This window comes from Patagioenas fasciata, chromosome 3 (genome assembly GCF_037038585.1).
Source record: "Patagioenas fasciata isolate bPatFas1 chromosome 3, bPatFas1.hap1, whole genome shotgun sequence".
Classification (NCBI taxonomy): domain Eukaryota; kingdom Metazoa; phylum Chordata; class Aves; order Columbiformes; family Columbidae; genus Patagioenas; species Patagioenas fasciata.
Window position 1 is genome coordinate 9568968 of NC_092522.1, and position 19393 is coordinate 9588360.

The 19393-nt window shown below is 50.7% G+C and overlaps 1 protein-coding gene across 4 annotated transcripts; it reads right to left on the minus strand.

Moving 5' to 3' along the window:
• Nucleotides 1-845: 845 nt before the first annotated feature.
• Nucleotides 846-12603, minus strand: CEP68 (centrosomal protein 68). 4 transcript variants are annotated; one of them, XM_065834547.2, is made up of 7 exons: nt 12561-12603; nt 7513-7941; nt 5544-7019; nt 4200-4322; nt 3302-3398; nt 2334-2488; nt 846-1268 (listed from the first exon to the last, which is right to left on the minus strand). In XM_065834547.2, the coding sequence occupies exons 2-7, from the start codon at nt 7894-7896 to the stop codon at nt 1218-1220; spliced, it is 2286 nt and encodes a 761-aa protein (XP_065690619.1). In that variant the 5' UTR covers nt 7897-7941; nt 12561-12603; the 3' UTR covers nt 846-1217. The 4 variants fall into 4 exon arrangements, with proteins under 4 accessions (XP_065690619.1, XP_071661819.1, XP_071661818.1 ...); XM_071805718.1 differs by lacking the exon at nt 12561-12603 and adding an exon at nt 11616-12246; XM_071805717.1 differs by lacking the exon at nt 12561-12603 and adding an exon at nt 8699-8867.
• Nucleotides 12604-19393: the final 6790 nt, after the last annotated feature.

Here is a 19393-nt window from a genome sequence, read left to right on the forward strand (position 1 = left end):
AGGCTGAAGACTTGCAAGGGGTAGCAAACAGGGAGCAGTAGCGTCTCCTTGCACCCAACTCCCACCTGTCCTCCTATAGGCTTTAAGCATCACCCTGAGTGCCTGTAGCTACAGGACCTGGTGCTGGTGAAACGGGTGTAACAATTTCCTTGAGCCTTTTTGCTGAACTCACATGGAGGTGTGAATTGTCACCTGCAACGTGACAAGAAAAATAACTGCCCTTTAATCTGAGGATGCGGAGGATGGCAGTACCAAAGCCCAGTGAATTATTTGTCACTTCAGTTTATGCTTTCACCTTGAGCAGTATGGAAACTGCACTTCGTTCTGGTCACAAGAATAGGAGGAAATGTTGCATTCCACATGAGAACAAGATGATAATCATTTAGTTTAAAGGTTAATTAAAGCCAAGAACCAATAGTCTGTAATAGCTGTAACTTTTTAGCCACTTACCTTGTTATGCTGCTTCAGAGACGCCCTTTTCTGTAGCAGAAAGGGGCTGGAAACCATCACTGCATGTTTTGGGGCTGCACTAGCTGTAGGAGGGCAAAGTCAATTCTTCACCCGAGGAAACCAGCGCAGCACAGCAAATAACTCATAACAGCAGTTTATGCATAACCTGGTTCTTCCCCGAGTGTACTCGGTTATTTTATAAAGCTTCGTAAAGCATATTGGCTCTCTGTGTTTATGCGTAAGAAAACCGAAAGTTAAACAGGCTGCACTTCAGCAGGGAATGGTGATCATAAACAAGAGTGCTGTTTTCTCCCAAGACCCAGGAGGAGTTGCTCACTTCTTGGCTTCTAGCACCTATTTTTGAAGAGCGTAAGCAAAACATGAGAACACGGCTATTGAAGTCACACGGCTTTACTTAGAAGTGAGTTGCACGGCACACTATGGATTACTCGGTTAAAAAACTGTGTCCTTGACGTTTTTGCTAATACATGGAAGAAGCCACTTCAATAAAAAAGCTACATTAAAAAAAACAAATAAAATAAAAAAAGGCCAGCTGTTCATTCCTCACACGCAAAATTCCCCAAGGCAGTCAGCACTATTAACCAGACATCCCAGCAGCCAAATAGCTGCTGTACAGCTCGCCTTCCTCAAGTGAAAAAAACCCACAACCTGAAGTCAGCCGGGCTGGCTCACTCCAAACAGCCATGGCTCGTATTTGGCATCTGCTGGAGGTGACGGTGGTGGTTTGGTTTTTCCTGTGGTTCTTCTCAGCCATCCCGAGCCTGGCTTACAAAGCCCAGCTCTGACACAGGCAGCACCTGAAATAAAAATCGGAGGTTTGCTACTGTGCAGAGGCTGCAATCCAACAAATAAAACCCCCTTGCCATACTTAAATCACCTCCACGTATGCTTGTGAGAAGAATATAGCTATGTATATTTAGCAATTAAAAAAAAAAAAATGCAATACATAAGATATTGTTACTCATGTTGTAAGTACTGGACATAACTTTTCCCCTTTGCAACTCCAAATTTTTAAGGTGTGGGGGGAGTGGGACATGGAGAAATCAACATTCTGAGCTAACAGGGTGGTGAGGAAGGGGGCTGAGGTTATCCTGCTGTTCCTAAATTCCTACCTTGTGGCCCTCAGAAACTTTTAAGAACCTTCCTGCACCTTGCTAACACACACAATGGTTTTGTACAGACACAGATTTATAGTGCTTCCAAAACACAGCGTGAAGGGCTGAGGGGCAGCACAGAGCTGACCCCGCTTACGCTGCTGTGAGCGCCCACAGCCCCCTCCACGCTCGCACTCCTGCAACACGCGCGTCTCTGTGCTTTTATTTGACGGAAGATGTTCAAGAAATCAGTAAACAAGTTTTCCAGCCCGGATTTTACCCCTGAGTTCACCTCCTTCCTTTTCCCAGCATAATGTGCCAAGCAGGATTTTCTTCTCTGAGAAAACAAAACCAAACCTGAAAAACAACCCAACCAACCAAAAAAATCCCCCTTTTCTCATCTTCCCGCTGCCGTCCAGGTGGTGTTGGTAGAACAGTGTCTGTGCCACACTGCTGATGTCCCCTCCATCTGAGTGGCAGTGACCTGCCTGCTCCTCCCAGGAGCTGCCATGGCTCCCCTGGTGCTCTTGGGTTTCATCAGCTGCTTCACCAACGCGCGGCTCTTCCCCTGACACACATTTAAAGATGGTTTTGGGCTCCCCCTCACTTTCTTCTCCTTTCAGGCTTTGCAAACATCAGATTACAAGAAACAATAACAAAGCCTGACGTATAGTGTTTGCTATTTGGGTGTTTTTCTCCCTATGCTTCTGCCCTCCTCCCCCTGCCACAAAAAGGCTGGTTTGCCCCCTTCTCTCCCCCCACACTTACCCACTGAGCAGCCGCCTGCTGCGCCCCCTCGCCCTCCATCGCGCCCTGGCCCTGCGCAGGACCCGCGGCAGCCAGAGCGGACTCGTACAGGTGCTCCGCGCGGGTTTCCAGCTCCTCTGACTGTTTTGCGATCAGGCCCAGCGTGTCTTTCAGAGCTGGAAAACAAAACGTGTGACGGAGACGGTAGTAAGGTGTCAATACAACCCCTTTAAGAGCAATAAGAGAGAGTTCCACTCGCCCGGGCAGATTTTTGAAAGAAATCAAGTGTTAGAAATCAACAGGCTGATCTTCATCCCACCCAAGTTGTGATGCAGAGTTTTGTGGGATTGGGAGGCGACCTAAGAGGCTCCAGGTGAAGAGTGAAGACACAGAAACAGAGGCTCCCAAAGGAAACCTTTGGGACAGGCTTTTACACAGTCCCAAATGCAGCACTCGACCACTAACACCCCTTGGTGACTGCAGACCCCGCCTGCCCTTTAGAGATTCCATGTGCGGGATGCACCAAATCACCAGAGCGACTGCTCCACGTGTGCCGCCCAACCGACCAGGCTGGGCCGTCCCCCAAATCGGCTGCCAATACCCACCCCTGAAGTGCACCGACTGCAAGCAGGATGTGAAAATCACCTCCTCCACTCTATGTTTAGGATGAAAACCTAAGAAGGGACTCGAAAGAGGCAGAACTGCCCCCACGACCCACTGGGGATGGCACAGCGCAAGGCAAGGGTCGAGGCACGGTGCAGCTGTCAGCGCTCAGGGGTCATGGCTTCAGCCCTCCAAGTCACCCCCAGGCCCCCCAGCAGAAACTGAGATGTAAAAGCCTTTTTGTTCTCATACAGCTGCTGAACAGCAAATTGCCCACTGCTTCTGCGCCCCCACACACGAGAGGCCAGGGATTTTGGGGGACAGAGGCTACGGCCACCATCACCAGCTGCCTCCAGGACCAGCCCCGCTCAAGTGCTCCTCCTCACCTGGCGAATTGGACGCCATGCAGTCGAGGAGAGCTTCTCCCCGCTCCAGCACGCTCTCCGTCAGGCTCCGGTGGTCAGCCACGTCTTTCCTGAACTCCTGGGAAGGGAAAGAGAGGGAGAGGGGAGAAGAAGAAGAGGGGAGAAAGAAGAGAAGAGGGGAGAAGAGGGGGGAGAAAGAAGAGAAGAGGAGAAGAAGAGAAGAGAAGAGAAGAGAAGAGAAGAGGAGGGGAGGGGAGGGGAGGGGAGGGGAGGGGAGGGGAGGGGAGGGGAGGGGAGGGGAGGGGAGGGGAGGGGAGGGGAGGGGAGGGGAAGAGACGAGGGGAGGGGAGGGGAAGAGACGAGGGGAGGGGAAGAGACGAGGGGAGGGGAGGGGAGGGGAGGGAGGAGAGGGGAGGGGAGAGGAGGGGAGAGGAGAGGAGAGGAGGGGAGGGGAGGGGAGGGGAGGGGAGGGGAGGGGAGGGGAGGGGAGGGGAAGAGACGAGGGGAGGGGAGGGGAGGGGAAGAGACGAGGGGAGGGGAAGAGACGAGGGGAGGGGAAGAGACGAGGGGAGGGGAGGGGAAGAGACGAGGGGAGGGGAGGGGAAGAGACGAGGGGAGGGGAGGGGAGGGGAGGGGAGGGGAGGGGAGGGGAGGGGAGGGGAAGAGACGAGGGGAGGGGAGGGGAGGGGAGGGGAGGGGAGGGAGGAGAGGGAGAGGGAGAGTGGGAAGGGGAAGGGGAAGGGGAAGGGGAAGGGGAAGGGGAAGGGGAAGGGGAAGGGGCCACTTAGTAGGGTTGTTTTTGTTTTTGGAAGCTGCGCAGGTAGCCCACGGAGCAGTTTGCTCCAAACTGGAGTTATCTCACACCAGTTGCTGCCCACAGCACCAGGGAAGGGGATGAAAAGCCAGCAGCGATACCCACCAAGCAGCGGTGCAGCGATGCCTTCACGCTCTCGGTGTCCGGCGAGGCTGGGACCCAGCTGTCGGTGATGTCTGCGACATTGTACAGCCAACGAATTAGCTCTTCCAGCTGGCAGCAAAACATCTACTTAACGAAGCACAAGAGGGGTTACTGAGCTATTTCTGTAATAACGTTATGGCGGGGACAGCGGTAGGTGAGGCAGCGGCGTTTGAGAAAGCACCTGCTCCCTCCTGCTCTCCCATCGCAGGGTTGGCGGCATCCACCTCCCCTTGGCACACGAACATCCCTCAGCTTAGGAAACCAAGGGCTGACAGAAAAAAAGAAAGGAAAAAAAGAAGGAAAAAAGCCAATTAAACCCCTAAATACACCCCAAAGCCACCGTGTGGCAGGAGTTGAGGGTCACCACGAAATGGTCGCTATGGAACGGTGTTGGGAGCCAGCGGCAGCCGGGCTGAAGGACACGGGTTGCTTCCACCACCTCGCCAGAGCCAGGCGGTTAATTTGCAGTTGCTTTTCCCCCGGGGCTTGTCTCGTTCAATTAAGCGCTTTCATTTATTTTTAAAGCGTCTCGGTAAGGGATTATTTTTGTAAGATGCTGCACAAGACCCAGGGGCCTCTGCTCTCACGGAAACCAGACTCCAGCCCTGCTCCGGCTCCTCGGGGATGGGGGTTTTGCCACAGAGCTGAGCTGCTTCTCCCTGGCACCGCGATGTGGGGCGACAGATACATCCTAACGCTGACCCTTTTTACATCAGCAGAGTTATTCCCCTGCAAGAGGGGGAATTAGTTGCACTGGTGTTTGCAGCTATGTGCATGAGAACAATGACTCCCTTGCAAACAGCCCAGCATCACTTCTAAATCAGCTTGGGGAGGAAGATGGAGGGGAAGGCAGGGAGCAATCACTGCTGGCTGGTGAGCACAGCACTGGCGGCAGGATGGCCACGAGGCATCGCTCACCCCAAAAATGAAAATTCATAAAAGAATCAGGTAATTCTTCACAGAAATCCCACCAGTTCTGCCTGGCCTTATCATATCCTTAAGCAGGACCCAGGCCAGGGAAGATGAGTGAGGCTGAAGGGCACTGCAGGACGGGTGGGCTGGGGGAAGCTGAGTGCCATGTTTCCACCAAGCCCAGCCCCATGGTGCTGAGCCCTGGAAAAGCAAGACGGGCTCTTGCTCCATCAGAGTAAATTCTCTGCTCCGGTGAGCCCCTCTGCATAAATCACTGCCAGCTGCCAGGCACCAAACACCCTGCAGAAGGGGAAGCCTTAATTGTGCCATAAACACAGGCACATTTCATGCGAGATCTTCTCATAATAAACTTTATTTCTGGTCTCAACCTACCTTAATGCACTGGGCAAGGGACTCATTCTGTTGGCTCTTCTTCTTGACCCGCAGTTCTTCTCGGTACGTCCCCTCAAATGCGTCCCCCAGGCTGGTCTGTAGGTGAAGCCCCCGCAGAGGATCCCTATGGATCCGGTCACACGACTCAGTGTTTTCCCCACTGGGCTTTCGAGAGCTGCAGGGGTGCCACAGCACAGAGTAACCCCCAATACTCCCCCTTTCACCCCTGCCACCCGCTTCTCCAAAACGAGCCAATTCAGATGAAGGGGGCTGCCTGCTGTCGCTGTGACGTGGAAGGTTTCGGTGGTCGTGCCCGGGCGTCCTTACAGTGAAGGAAATATTGGACAAAAACTGAGCCAGCCTTTCCAGCTCCCGCAGTCTCGGAGGCAGGGAGAGGAATTCTTCGTCACCCTCCCACTCTTTCCTCAGGGGGAGCACCCCTGTTGTAGGTAAAAACCTATTAGTGCTTTCCGCCTGCCCTTTGCAGCTTGGCAAGGGGCTCCCCCTGGTAAAGCAGCTTCTCCCACCCGCAGCAGGGCGGCCAGGTGGATCTGTCCCCACTGACTCTGTCGTTACATCCTTCACAAAACCTCTAGAAGGACGAGAGGATTCACTCTTTGCAGAGGATGCTTTTGTAATAGGTAAATATTCACAGTAGGATTCACTCTTTGCAGAGGATGCTTTTGCAATAGGTAAATGTTCACGGTATGAGCCACCTCCTGAGCAGCCTCTCTTTCCAGGCTCTGTGTTGGAGAACCTCTCTGCAGGGGTCAGCAACCCCCAACATCCATTCTCCCTGCTGCCCCAGGACTGCCCACCTCGGCCGTAGATGCTGGTGGACCTCAATGTCCCCTCGGGGGAAACAGAAAAGCTGTCCAAACCTATTCCCGAGTCGTGCAGGAAAGGCTCCGGCATCTTTCCCAGCTTGTACCTTGGCTTCAGTGGATAAGCATAATCCAGCAAGTCCTCGTACTCTTTATTGGGGTTCCAGTGGGGTGAACTACGGTCTGGAGAGGGGGGTAACGAATCCGGGATGGCACATGCCCAGTAATCGGCTTGGTAGGACGACATCTCCCTGATGCGCTCTGCGGTCGTGCGGCCATCCAGCAGAGGACGGAAGGGCTTGTGTGTCCGCAGCACCCCCTGTTCTGCCGCACCCCACCGGCGGCATGGGTCCCGGGTGGCAGTGGCCGTAGGAGAAGGCACGTCTGTGCTGGCCAGCAAGCTTCGGGACGGCTCTTTGGAGAGGCCGTTTTCTTCTGAAGACAGAGCAGAGAAGCTCGACGCAGAGCGGCTCCGCAGGGTGCTTGTGGGGCTGGGGGGCGTTTGGGGCCGCAGGAGCTCCGGGGTGGAGCACAATGGGGACTGAGCTCCCAGCCTTCGGCTCCACCTGCCCGCAAGGATGTTCTCCTCTGCCGAGCTGTGCCGGCTGGGAGGGCTGGACGTGGGCTCCCAGCAGCCCGATGCCTTCACCTGCTTGAGGACAGGGGGGGAAAAGGGAGAGAGAGAGACACGTGAAATGAAGCACAGCATGCAGACAAAAGGCTCCTTTGTGCCGGGACACGGAGCTAAAAGCCCAGCGCTGGCCCTGCTGTGAGGAGAGGCTGGAAGGGGAGCTCTGCTCTGTCTGTGGGGCAGCACGCAGCTGCCCGGTGGGGCTTGCTTTTAAAGAAAGGCGTCCCAAGGGCTGGGGGTGCTGCACAAGTAATTTGTCAGCAAGAGGCACTTATTTTAAGAACCCCGTCCCAAGCAACTTCCCATCTCCATGGCAGCAATTCGGGAATGAATGCAATGGCACAGGTATTGGAGGCCAAACCCTTTCCCACCGCACCGCTTAGCCCGGGGCTGGGGTGGGCGTGCTTGGCCAGAGCAGGAAGAAAGTCCTTGCTAGGACAATCCAGACAAACGAGTGCCCACCTCACCTGGGACCCCCGGTGACGCAGCAGCACCTGTACACGCCACCCCTCACCTGTGGCTCTCCAGAGGAGAGGAACCGGCGGCTGACGTGACAAAGCACATCGACATCGTCGTCACCTCTATAAATTAACGTCTCTGCCTCCGAGAGGCCTGCTCGTGCTCTGGGAAACCTGTGTGTGGATGCTGACAACACCTCTTGGCGGTGGCTTGAGCCTCCCTGGGTGACATCATCAATGAGGTGACCACGTCCGCTCACTGCCACGCTGCCTGTCCCCTGCGGGCAGGGTCTGGCCTCCCCTGTCCCCAGCAGCCGTCGCAGGCTGTCTGCGAGCTCCGGGTAGTCTGTCTCCACCTCTGTACAGTCCCACCTTCCATTGCCCTCGATCTCCGCGCTCAGGGAGGCTTCAGAAGGTGATTTCCTCACATCCACGGCCATCGGGTCAGAACTTCTTCCGCAAGATGATGCTGAGACTCAGGCTCTCTGAAACACACAACACACAGTAGCGGCAACTTGACATCCCCACTCATCTCCATGCCAGCTAAAGAAACTGGGTATGTCTAACAATGAAGAACTTAAACATGTTTGGGTCAGACCCCAAAAATCATAAAATTGCATCTTAGTGCATCAAAGTGGGACAGAGGAAGCAACAAACCAGCCTTTGTGTCTGAGAAGTACTTTCTGGTTTCGAGGACGTGACAGATGGGGAAAACCTAATTCAAGCTCTGGCTGCTATGCTAACAAACCTGTGCTTTATACCTTGTCAATATGGTGTAACTGTCTCCTGAATTAATGGCCAAACTCACAAACAGTGTGCACACCATCAGGTTTCTGGGCCCAAATGAGACATCGTTAGCCAGGACGTAAACACCCATTAGTGCGGATGCACCCTGAAGGCTGCTAAGGTGGAAAGTTGAGGCTTTTTTAAGAGACAAACTCAAAACCTTGAAATGGAAAGGCCTGTCAATATTCAAGAAAAGACCAGACAACACCCTCAGACACAGGGTGTGAACTGTGGGGTTGTCCTGTGCAGGGACAGGAGTTGCACTCGATGACCCTTGTGGGTCCCTCCAACTCAGGATGTTCTATGATTCTATGAAACCACCCAGAAGTGAGAAGTGCTTATAAAAAATGAGAGCGGGAGGTAGGAGGCTCTAAAATCCAAACTTGGCTCTTAGCTCCACAGCATCTACCTCAATTAATGCAATTAACTCTTTGTGAAATTAATTAATGGAAATACTTGCTCAACCGATGACACATCTTCAAGCGTGCCGTACAGTCAAGCCCATTTGCATCTTGCTGTGAATCCTTCTAACATGAGATGTTACTCTTGAAGCCTGAGCTCTGGGTGCTCCAGGTACGGGGATGCTGCACCACCACAGCTGCCCATGCTGGGCTCAGGGGAGGAGCTGCAGCGGGACAATCACAGAATCATTTTGGTTGGAAGAGACCCTCAGGATCATCGAGTCCAACCATAACCCAACTCTGGCACTAACCCGTGTCCCTAAGAACCTCGTCTAAACGCCTTTTAAACCCCTCCAGGGATGGTGACTCCACCACTTCCCTGGGCAGCCTGTTCCAGTGCCTGATGATCCTTTCAGTGACTAAATTTTTCCTAATTTCAGATCTAAACTTCACCTGCTGCAACCTGAGGCCATTTCCTCTTGTCCTGTCACTTGCTACTTGGGAGAAGAGACCAACACCCTCCATGCTACAACCTCCTTTCAGGCAGTTGCAGACAGTGATAAGGTCTCCCCTCAGCCTCCTTTTCTCCAGGCTGAACAGCCCCAGTTCCCTCAGCTGCTCCTCATCACACTTGTGCTCCAGACCCTTCACCAGCTTCATTGCTTCCTCTGCACTCTCTCCAGCAATTCAAGCAACAACTCAAATCACAGCGGCCAAACACGGCGCAGAGAGGACCTTGTTTTGTGAACACCGGTTGCAGCTGAGCACCTCTGCTTGTGTTCACCAAGCTAGCAGGACTCAGAAATACTCTTAACACAAATTACACCTCGCGGGCTCCCCGCAAACTGGCGTTGCCAAAACCCCCACGTGTCGGTCACAGGTGGGCGTCCCTGGGAATACTGAATTCCACCAACTCCAGCCCCAAGTAGGGCGCTGGCATTAGGCACAGTGGTTTGCCACGCTAGTGATGGAGGGGCCAGCAAACCCAACTTAAAAATAAATTGAAAAAAAAAGAGGAAAGAAAGTATTCCCAAACAATACTTGGAAGTAGGAAACAAGTCGATACTCACGCCCTCCCTCAGCTCTTTTGTCACGATCGTGTTTCACGACCCACCCCTCCAGCGACACAGGATTTCCCACGGGCAGGCGAACAAAGAGGCTGGGAGGACGCGCTGGGTCTCCAGGGGTGACCGAATCCCAGGCACAACCCGCAGCTGCCGTCATCCCTCCCTGCCCGAGCCCCGCTGCCACATGGAGCACGGCAGCAGCTGCGGAGCGGGCGAGGGACGGCCGGGGTCCCCCAGCCCTCCCCGCAAACCGTGTCCCTGGGCTGACACCTGGACTCGCCCCCTCGATCGCTTAAATCGCTGCCAAATACAACCCCGCGCACATCAAGCCATCCTAAAATCGATGGTATTGTTCTCTTTTTCTCCCCCCAAAAAAAGGCTGTGTATCCAAACAGAAAGGCGTGGAAATTGCAATTAACACAACTGATAAGCCCACCCCTGCTGAATTCTCTACATATTATACAACAATATATCACCAAAATACATGTAAGCATATACATCTTGTCTAACAGAAGGCAGATTTCTGATGCTGATGGGAAGAGTATCCCAAACCGGTCATGAACCCTTATGTGTTTCCCACACAGCGTGTGTGCCACTTCTTCACAGACCCATCATATGGATTTTTAAGGCCAGAGATCCCCCGAGCTCCAGGAGGGAGCCCCCCGTTACCTATTAGCCTTCACCAACTCCTTTGGTCCCTCTGAATTAGTTTTGTTCAGGCAGTCAGGCAAGTGAGTATTAGTGAATCAGATGCCAAATCCATCTTACAGGTGATTTAAATGCCCAGAAAATCCCCTGAGATATATTTGTTTATCAGCTTTGAAAGCCAGGGCCTCACCAGTTGGATTCTTCCTCTTCCAACCAAAACTTAATGAGCAAAAAGCCACCGGGGTGACAAACTGTAAGGTATCACATATTAAATTCCTGGATCCATTTCACAGCTTAAGAGGTTGCTCCAAATTCATCATTTCAGGCGCTTTGCGACAAGAAGCAGGTGATTCAGCAGAGAACACCACTAATTATCCCAACATGAACGAGTGTCTCACCAGCTCTAATCCCTCCTTGCATGTACCGGCAGTGCTGCGCATCCAAAAACGATCCAGTAAATACAAATCTTAACAGAAAGGATAACACGGGACACCCATAGCTTAGGACATAAATGCCTTGCTTGGGTAGTGATTTTAAAAAATATCTATTAACATGGCACCAAATCAGACTCAAAAGTTTTGAACTGAACGTGCAGTAAATAACGGTCAACCTTGGTACCTCTTTATTTTTAAGAAGATGACACATTAAATTCAAAGTGATGATGAACATCACTGTCTGCATCAGATTTAGTGGCCTGAGTCATGAGTCAGCCAGCCCAGTGAATATAACTATAAAAAACATATATAAGTTTGACTTTAAACATGAAAAGCACATGTTAAACAACATTAAAAAATTACGGGTCAGAACCCATTTGTTATTTTTGTAACTGTATGCAGGAGCGCAAAGGCTGAACTATTCTGAACTTCCAAGGTTATTTATCGATCTTATGGACGCAGCGTGCGGTGATGTATATTTCCATTATGCCATCAGTCTTTTAAAAAAAGAGCAAATGCTGGTTCACAGGTTTATTAAATCTTCAGAAGCTAATTGGAAGCTAAAGAGAAACCAGGAAACCTGCTTATTTCAGAATCTGTAAGGCTATTCAAAGGGCCACCAGTGATTTCACTGGGTTTTCAGAAGTCTCTAATTTCAATTAATTTCAGCGGGAAATTGGGCGCAAACTGGGTGGGGGAGTCGCACACATCCCGTACGCAGAATGACCAGGCAGAAAGTCGTACTGAAAAACCGACTGAAAATGCTAATGCCGCTTACTGCACCTCCCAACTACAAGAGCATCTAGAAAAGCAGATTTCTCACCATTTTCCAACAAAAACACAAAAATTCAGAGGTCAGGTTGCCAGCGGTGGGGACGCATCATGATTAACCCTCACGATGGGAAGAAGCCCAAATCCTCAGGCAGGACAGACACGGCTCTGAAGAGGGACGTACAACCACGGCTTTAGGCACAGCGGAGACTTTCCACCGGCCTTAAAAACACCAGAAAGCAGCCAGAAACCACCCGATCCCTCAATGTTGTCGCCAGCGATGGGGTGGCACAGAAACAGGACCTGCGACCAGTTTTTTAGATAACGGATGCAGACAGTGGCTCTTTCATTCATTTCAACAGAGGAAGGTCCATGGGGACCTCTCAGGAAATGCGATCCCCAGACGTTTTTCCATCACCAAAAGCAAATTTCCTGCCAAAGCCTGCACAGAACCCAGTGCACAACCACGGCTCTGTCCTGTGAGTGATGTCCCACAGCCCCTGCGTGTCACTTGGCTGGGGACTTCAACAACAGCAGCTGACACTGATAGAGTTTCCATCTCCCACCTGGTTTTGCTGGGGAGGCGGTTTTTTTTTGTTGTTGTTTTGGGGCAAAACCACACCGCTCTTGCCTTTCAGGCCTATGGGATCTGAATTTTGATTTTTTTTTTTTTCTCATTTTCTTGCATCCTTTCTGCCCAAAAAGCCTTTCCGCAGCTGGAAAAACACGTCGGATTAACCAAAAATAACAGCAGATAACGGCAGTGAAGCTGAGGGGGCCCCGCTCCCCGGGGATGCCACGGACTTGGAAACACGCACGCACCGCCCCGCGGGTAACGGGGACGGGTGGCCAAGGCCAAACCCACCCGCTTCCCCCCCCGTCGCCCCCCGGGACCCCCGAGCACAGCCCCCGCAGCACCCGGCGTTGCTCCTCGGACCCCCCGCCGCCCCAGGAACCGGGACCGGGACCCGAACCAGCACCCATAACCCGCACCTACCGACCGGCGGCCGCCACCGCCCCCGCCGCCACGCCCCCACCCCGCGTCCCAGCCAATGGGAGCGGGGGTCGCCACGTCAACAGGGGCACCCTTGCGGCCCGATAGCCAATGGGAGTGGAGTCTGGTGCTAGGCTCCGCCCCGCGACCCTGCCTGCCCCGCGGCGCTAGGCGGGGAGCGGCCGCCCCGATCCGGCCCCTGCTCCCAGTCCGGCTCTCAGTCGCGGTCCCGCCCCGTGGCCGGGAACAAGGGGGTGCAAATCATCCGCCCGCCACCGAGCACTTGCGGAGCCCCCCGGGCCCGGCGGGCGCTGGCGTTGCTGGAGCAGCGTCACCTCCAGCGCCCTTGAGTTTGTTGCAACTTTTCCTTCTATCCCGTGTATTCAGCTTCCCGGGGTTAAGCTGTGCACTCGCAGCCTCCGCACCTCCCCGGGTGTTACCGGCTGTTTATGGGCTGCACTGCCATCTAAAATATGTTATTGCATGGGCAGTGGCTGCGGGTGTAATGGCAAATGGGTTTGAGCATCCTACAAGCACAATGCAAATCCCTCTTCGACTCACTGCCACTTAAAAGAATTAATCCTGCCAGCAATTGCTAACCTAAAGATCTGTAAATCCTCTCAGTTTTAGGTCAGTCTGCTCCTCTAACAAAGCGTGACTTGCAGAACACCTAATCAGAAACTATGGAGTCTACTCACCTTGCAGCTTTTGACATTTTGAAGCCTGCACGATCAGTTAGGTCTTGTTCCAACACACATGTCGAGTTTGCTGGCTAAAGTGTCCTTTAGCTGAATGTTGCTCATTATACACTAAAATGATTATGTAAACAATATGCAAATGTGTAACCAGCTCTTTAGGACTGCCCTGAGTAGTGATAAGATTTTGTATGTAATGGCTGTTCTTTTGTTCCTGGTGTGCTGGCTTTACTCCAGCATCCAGACTTGTGCAGCTCTGTAATAAAGAAAATCTCGTCTCTGTGTGTAGATTTGGCCCATTTGCGTGCACACCAGGGAAAGGACTGAGGGACACCAGGAACACTGAGGGAACACAAGGAACTGGGGAACATCAGGGAAAGAATTGAGACCACACCTGGAATATTGTGTCCAGTTCTGGGCCCCTCAGTTCAAGGACAGGGAACTGCTGGAGAGAGTCCAGCGCAGGGTAGTGAAGATGATGAAGGGAGTGGAGCATCTCCCATGTGAGGAAAGGCTGAGGGAGCTGGGGCTCTTTAGCTTGGAGGAGACTGAGGGGTGACCTCATTAATGTTTATAAATATGTAAAGGGTGAGTGTCACGAGGATGGAGCCAGGCTCTTTTCGGTGACAATCAATGATAGGACAAGGAGTAATGGGTACAAACTGGAACACAGGAGGTTCCATCTAAATTTGAGAAGAAACTTCTCAGTGAGGGTGACTGACACTGGCCCAGGCTGCCCAGGGGGGTTGTGGAGTCCCCTTCTCTGGAGACATTCAAAACCCGCCTGGACACCTTCCTGTGTAACCTCATCTGGGTGTTCCTGCTCTGCCAGGGGGATTGGACTGGATGATCTTTCGAGGTCTTTTCCAATCCCTGACATTCTGTGAACCCTGGTTTTGGGACAACACCCTCAGCCACAGGAGGTCCCCATGCAAGACCTTCCTCCCCTGTCACAGAGCGGGGTTTGTTTCAGGACCGGGCTATGAGCATGTCCAGGGGCCGGCGGTGGGACCCAGTGGTGCCCTGCCCTTTGGACAGCTTTTTGGTAGATCCTTATGCCATGCTTTGAAGGAGGCTGCTCTGGCATTCGTACCTGGCCAGACCCTTCTTCGGTGGGTGGAGCAGCCAGATGCCGACACGTGCCCACACCCTATAGCTAATACAAACCTTTCTCCTTGTTCCTGTCTATAGGCTGGTTCTGGTTTTTGCCTGCATCATGTGCTCCTGGAGCTTTATTTCTTAGATAACACTGAGATTTCCTAGAAGTCAGTTACATGGTAAAGCACTTTATGAACGGCATTGCCACCAGCCATGAAGGACCAAATAGACGTCTCAGGTTCTCTCAGTGGGCTGGTGGCAGGTGAGGGGCAAAAACCAGGTATCTCGAGTCATTAGCTGGTGCTTTGGTCCGTCACCCCCACCCCTCAGCTGCACAGCGTGATCCAGCTCTGCCACCCCATGTATTATGTTCAGATTCCCAGCTGCTATGAACTGGGTTTATTCTACTGACCTCAATGGAACCGGCCCCATTTACTATCCTGGAGGATCTTGCTTTTCCTTTCCAGAGAAACAGAGTGGGAGTATTTTTTCCAGTGCTACTTCAAAAAGCAGATCTGTAACGCCGTGGTATAATGGTACGGCACTCTCAGAAGAAGTCTCAGCCACGAAAAAAGCCCACATCATCTCTGTTCCTGTGTAATATTTCTATATTTGGGGTTTCTTTGATGAATGTTACAGGTCTTCCAGAGGGCTGCACATCCCCCTGCCTCAGATGCACACTTTTGGGAATCGGCTTTTTGTCGGAATTCACACAGGCAAAGCCCTTGTGGAAGAAAAGTCCTTTAAAATGTTGTTTATTGCTTATTCTCCAGGGAGCTGGTTGCTTGCCAGTAGAGGCTGTGCTGATTTCAGGCAAGTCGAAAGGCTGAAGCAAACACGGATGGGTCATGATTCATACCCAGGCTCGGCTGTTTTTAGCTGGTTTAAATTACTCGCGAGCTGCCAGACATTGTTCTCGGGGCTGAATAGCGCTCGGCTGCGGTCTCAGCCCCGGCAGGAAAGGTTCGTGTCCTGTTCCGCCTCCGATCAAACGAGTGCCAGGCTGTCTATGAGAACAGCCAGAGCGCCAAAAAAATCATTCCCTTCTTCTTGGGCTCGCGCTGAGAGGGCGTCAATAAACAAGGAGGTGAACAAACTGGTGACCTAAAGGAGAGAGTATTAAAAAATTGGAAGGAAACTATACTGATTTTCTTCCGCTGACACCTGGCCCTCTTTGTTAGGAACTTTGCTGAAAAGAAACTAATTAATTCTATTTATAATATAGGGTCAAATCCAGCCAGGCTCGCACTCAAGATCACTCAAGGCTGGCAAAGACTAATATGGATATTTTCTTGCTGATTTGAGAGCTCCAGATTCTTTCAGTTGTGTGTTTTTCACATGACTCCAGCAGAGACAAATGATTTCACCCAGTGTGTGGATGACAGCGCTTCAACAATAATCCCCATGTTTATGATGTGAAGTATAGCTTGCTTACGATGATCAGATTAGAAAGCGGTGTATTTCTAGTATATGAGAAGCTGGGACAGGAAGACTTAATTTTCTTAAAAAAACTTCTACCTCCTTGGTGGGAATATCCATGTTTTTGTACAGAAACCAATCTATCAGGTGAATCAGCTGTATATATGTAGAGTTTTAATATGTCTGTAACTGATGATGGACTGTTATCCAGAGTTTTCAGTACACCGACTTGTAATTTCTTTCTGCCTTGAATGGTCTCACGCCACAAGCCAGACAGTTAACACTCCATGATGAAACCTGAAGCCTGCATGTGCACCACATGCTCCTGCATAGCATCTGCACTATCTTCAGCATCAAATTTCAGTCTCAGAACGCAAATGTTTGGGATGGATGAGATGTCAGCAAACGCAGGGCTTGGGCCTGACCTATTTTTTCCCAGAGCGTTGCTAGTAATATTCATAGAGTTCTACAGAGACAAGAAAGATTGGTTGCAATCACTTTGCCATCTTTTGGCCAGTAGTATGGCATTGTCTGTGGGGAGGATTTGCCTGAGTTTGGACAATTATTCTATTTCTGATGCTGTGCCTCAGACAGACAGAGAGTTAATATTACATATAACCCCTTAGTACAATTGCCTGTCTTCCAGGGTTAAGTTATCATCAAGGTGGGAAGGAGCTGACACAAGCCTTTTGCTTCTGTTGGCTACACTGAAGTGATTGACATTATTCCTCTCCTGTGTTAAAATTGCTTAGGCACTGATTTATAAAATACCTGTGTTGCAACCTGACAGCACCGCCTTCCTTACTTCTTGAGGACAGTCTGGCTGGCAAGCTCTCCCACCCGTGGTTCTGGGCAGGAGCTGTCTTTGTACAAACTGCTCAGGACTCTTCTCGCTGTGTGCTCTCTCCACCTAACCCCTCTCTGAAAGGTGTTTACAGGGAGGGGTCCTTCACTTTGTGAGGCTAACAACCCTTTTCTTTTCCCCAGAGCTCAGGATTTCCTCATCTTGGACCGTTCCCCTTGTTCTCCTCTTGATTCTCACTCTTAGGGCCACGTTTCTTTGAAGCTCAACACCTAAACCTGTCCCAAAACTCCCGTGTGGGTTTGGCTGTGATGCGGCAGAACCCGTGTGGTAGTCCAGGATGCGTTCCTGTTTCCACACCCTGGTGTAGCATCTGCCTTACAGCACAGGCACTGACTCATGCTTCCGACTGCCCGTAACTTCCTCATCCTGCTCCTCATCCTGCTCCTTAACCTACCATTTCCCACCAGTGTCGGTGCAGTTAATTACTCTCCTCTAGATTAACTCCTTGCAGCCTCTGTTTCCCAGACCTTCTCTCAGTTTTTCTGATGTTGCTATGAGTTTCAGCCCTGTGGTTTTCCATGTTCCCAGACCTTCTCCTCCAGGTGGGACCTGCAGATTTTCTCTATCCCAACAGTTGTGTCACTGATCAGCTACTAATGGTTCTGGACCTATGGTAAGCCCCTGTGGAATCCATTTGTTCAGCTGGACAGTCACTCTAGTAATGTCTAAATAAGCAAGTTCAAACTCAGCCATGTTGCTTAAGCTTCTTCGTAAAGTAATGAGAAAATTCATAGAAAGCATATAAGCTTTCCCTCATTCTTCTAGATCATCATAGCTACTACTGCACAATTACTAAATATTTTCTAAAAAAGGTATCTGCTTCTTTTTCGTCCTGATTTTGCAGAAGCACCTGAAAATATTACTTAATTAAGCACACCCAAGGCAGCTGACAAATGAAACACGTAAGGCAGGATTAATGAAGATCAGAGGGAAAACTAGAGTGACATCTATTTTAGTGTCAACATGGAAGTGCAAAGCAATGAACCCCAGTGCTAGCAGCTGGGCAATTCCAGTTCTTCACCACTTGGTTGCTCAGCTAGACAGAGTGGCAGGATTTAGCCCAAGAAAAAAGGTCAAATAGAAATTGCACTTCTTCTTTCTGGCCACACGATGTACCCATCACACCATGAACAGCCTGGTTGGACAGCCAGGAACAGGCGGTCCAGCCACAAAGGCAGGTGTTTCACCTTTCCACATTTCCCCAAAACATCTCCCTGGCAAATATCCAGGCCCTGGTGCAGAGGGGTATGAATGGGATGGAGCCAGTGTGGTCCAGATGCTTTGCCTTTCCTCTTGTTGGACAAAGGTGACAACATTGCTGTGAAACAAGCAAGAATCAGCTGGTAAAGAGGTGGTGGCAGCTTTTGATCAAGTTGAATTACAATGGGCAATGGATAATTTGAATTAATTTTACTTTTTAAATGTGAGGTTTTACTGCTGCTTTCAGTGGGGAATGTGAGGAATTTCTTTTCCATTCTAATTGCTGGAATGTCTTGGCCCTTTGTTGTTTGTATGTTGTCCTGAGCAGAACTGAAGGGCTCTTCAAAACTGGAGCTGGGATCTGCAGGAACCAGGTGTCAGCACAGAGATTTGTAAAGCAAATATTGGAATTGGTATGAATGAAAATCTGTTTATATAAGCATCAGGAGAAATAGCAGAGCAGGGGGGGTTAAGAATGGCTTTTATTCAAAACAAATTACACCATTCCAAGAAAAAAAATAATGGGACTATGTTGTTGTTGTTGTGAAGCCCAGAAGGTCTGCACACCAGTAAGACATAGCACACACGGCTTCATTTGTGAAAGACTCTTCTCTCTGGTAACGGGAGGATGGCAGCGTATCACAACTCCCATTCCTTCTCCTGGCAGCCCTGCAGGAAGAGAGAGACTGCAGCAAAGCACCACCAAAAAACAAAAAGTAACAATTCTGGAAGATTTTTAATGAACTCTCCACAAACTGGGAGGTTTAGTGAAGATTTGACAGCCATCATCCCTTTTTGTGTGTGTTGCATGCAAATGATCAGGGCCACACCACTTGAACAATGATGTCTCATTGCATGTATGAGTGAATGAAATCTATAAAAGAACAAACACAGGTAAAATCTGCTGAAAATGTAAATAAATACCATAATCTCCTACTGTAAGATCTATACAGAGTTTGGCTACACTGGTTTCCTAGCTCCACAAGAATGATACGGCTAACAGGACAAAGCCCAGTGCCTTCTGGATGCTCAGTGAGTGGAATTACTCAAGCCAGTTAATGATGCAGTACCAGGGAAGTTTAATTGTAATGACTCTTGCTGTTGGTTGGAATTTACTCCCTGGGCAGGATTTGAGTTGCCTCACTCAGACTCTATTAGCTCTAGGCATCGCCACCTAATGACACTGCAGCACACTATGATGAAGAGAATCCAGATCTGCCTGATTGTATACATGTTTTAGTGACACAGTAATTACAGTAATTTACATCGCATTGCTGATCACTGTCCTGCGGAGAGGGTGAAGTCCTGGTACTCAAGCCTGTGGAGTGGCTTTGCGTTGCATCTTTGGTCCTACGTTTCAGAGGCAGTTTTTGTATTAATAACGTGCCTGGTGCCTGGCATGTATTTTGCCAAACCCAGCCATTACAATCATGAGGATAACTTTCAAGATGTGGAAATAAATTCCAGCTGCTACTCTGTTAGCCCAGTCTAAAACCACAGGTATCTTCTGTAGCATGATGGCTCGACTTTGACATCCAAGACGCAAGAACTTGCAAGAA

Bases quoted from the DNA above. Each gene is read 5' to 3' on its own strand.
- CEP68 (XM_065834547.2), bottom strand. From the start codon at position 7,896: ATGGCCGTGGATGTGAGGAAATCACCTTCTGAAGCCTCCCTGAGCGCG. The intron at 4,323-5,543 runs GTAGGTTGAGAC...TTCGTTAAGTAG, and splicing joins CCCTTGCCCAGTGCATTAAG to ATGTTTTGCTGCCAGCTGGA. The intron at 1,269-2,333 runs GTAAGTGTGGGG...TTTTTATTTCAG, and splicing joins AGCAGGCGGCTGCTCAGTGG to GTGCTGCCTGTGTCAGAGCT.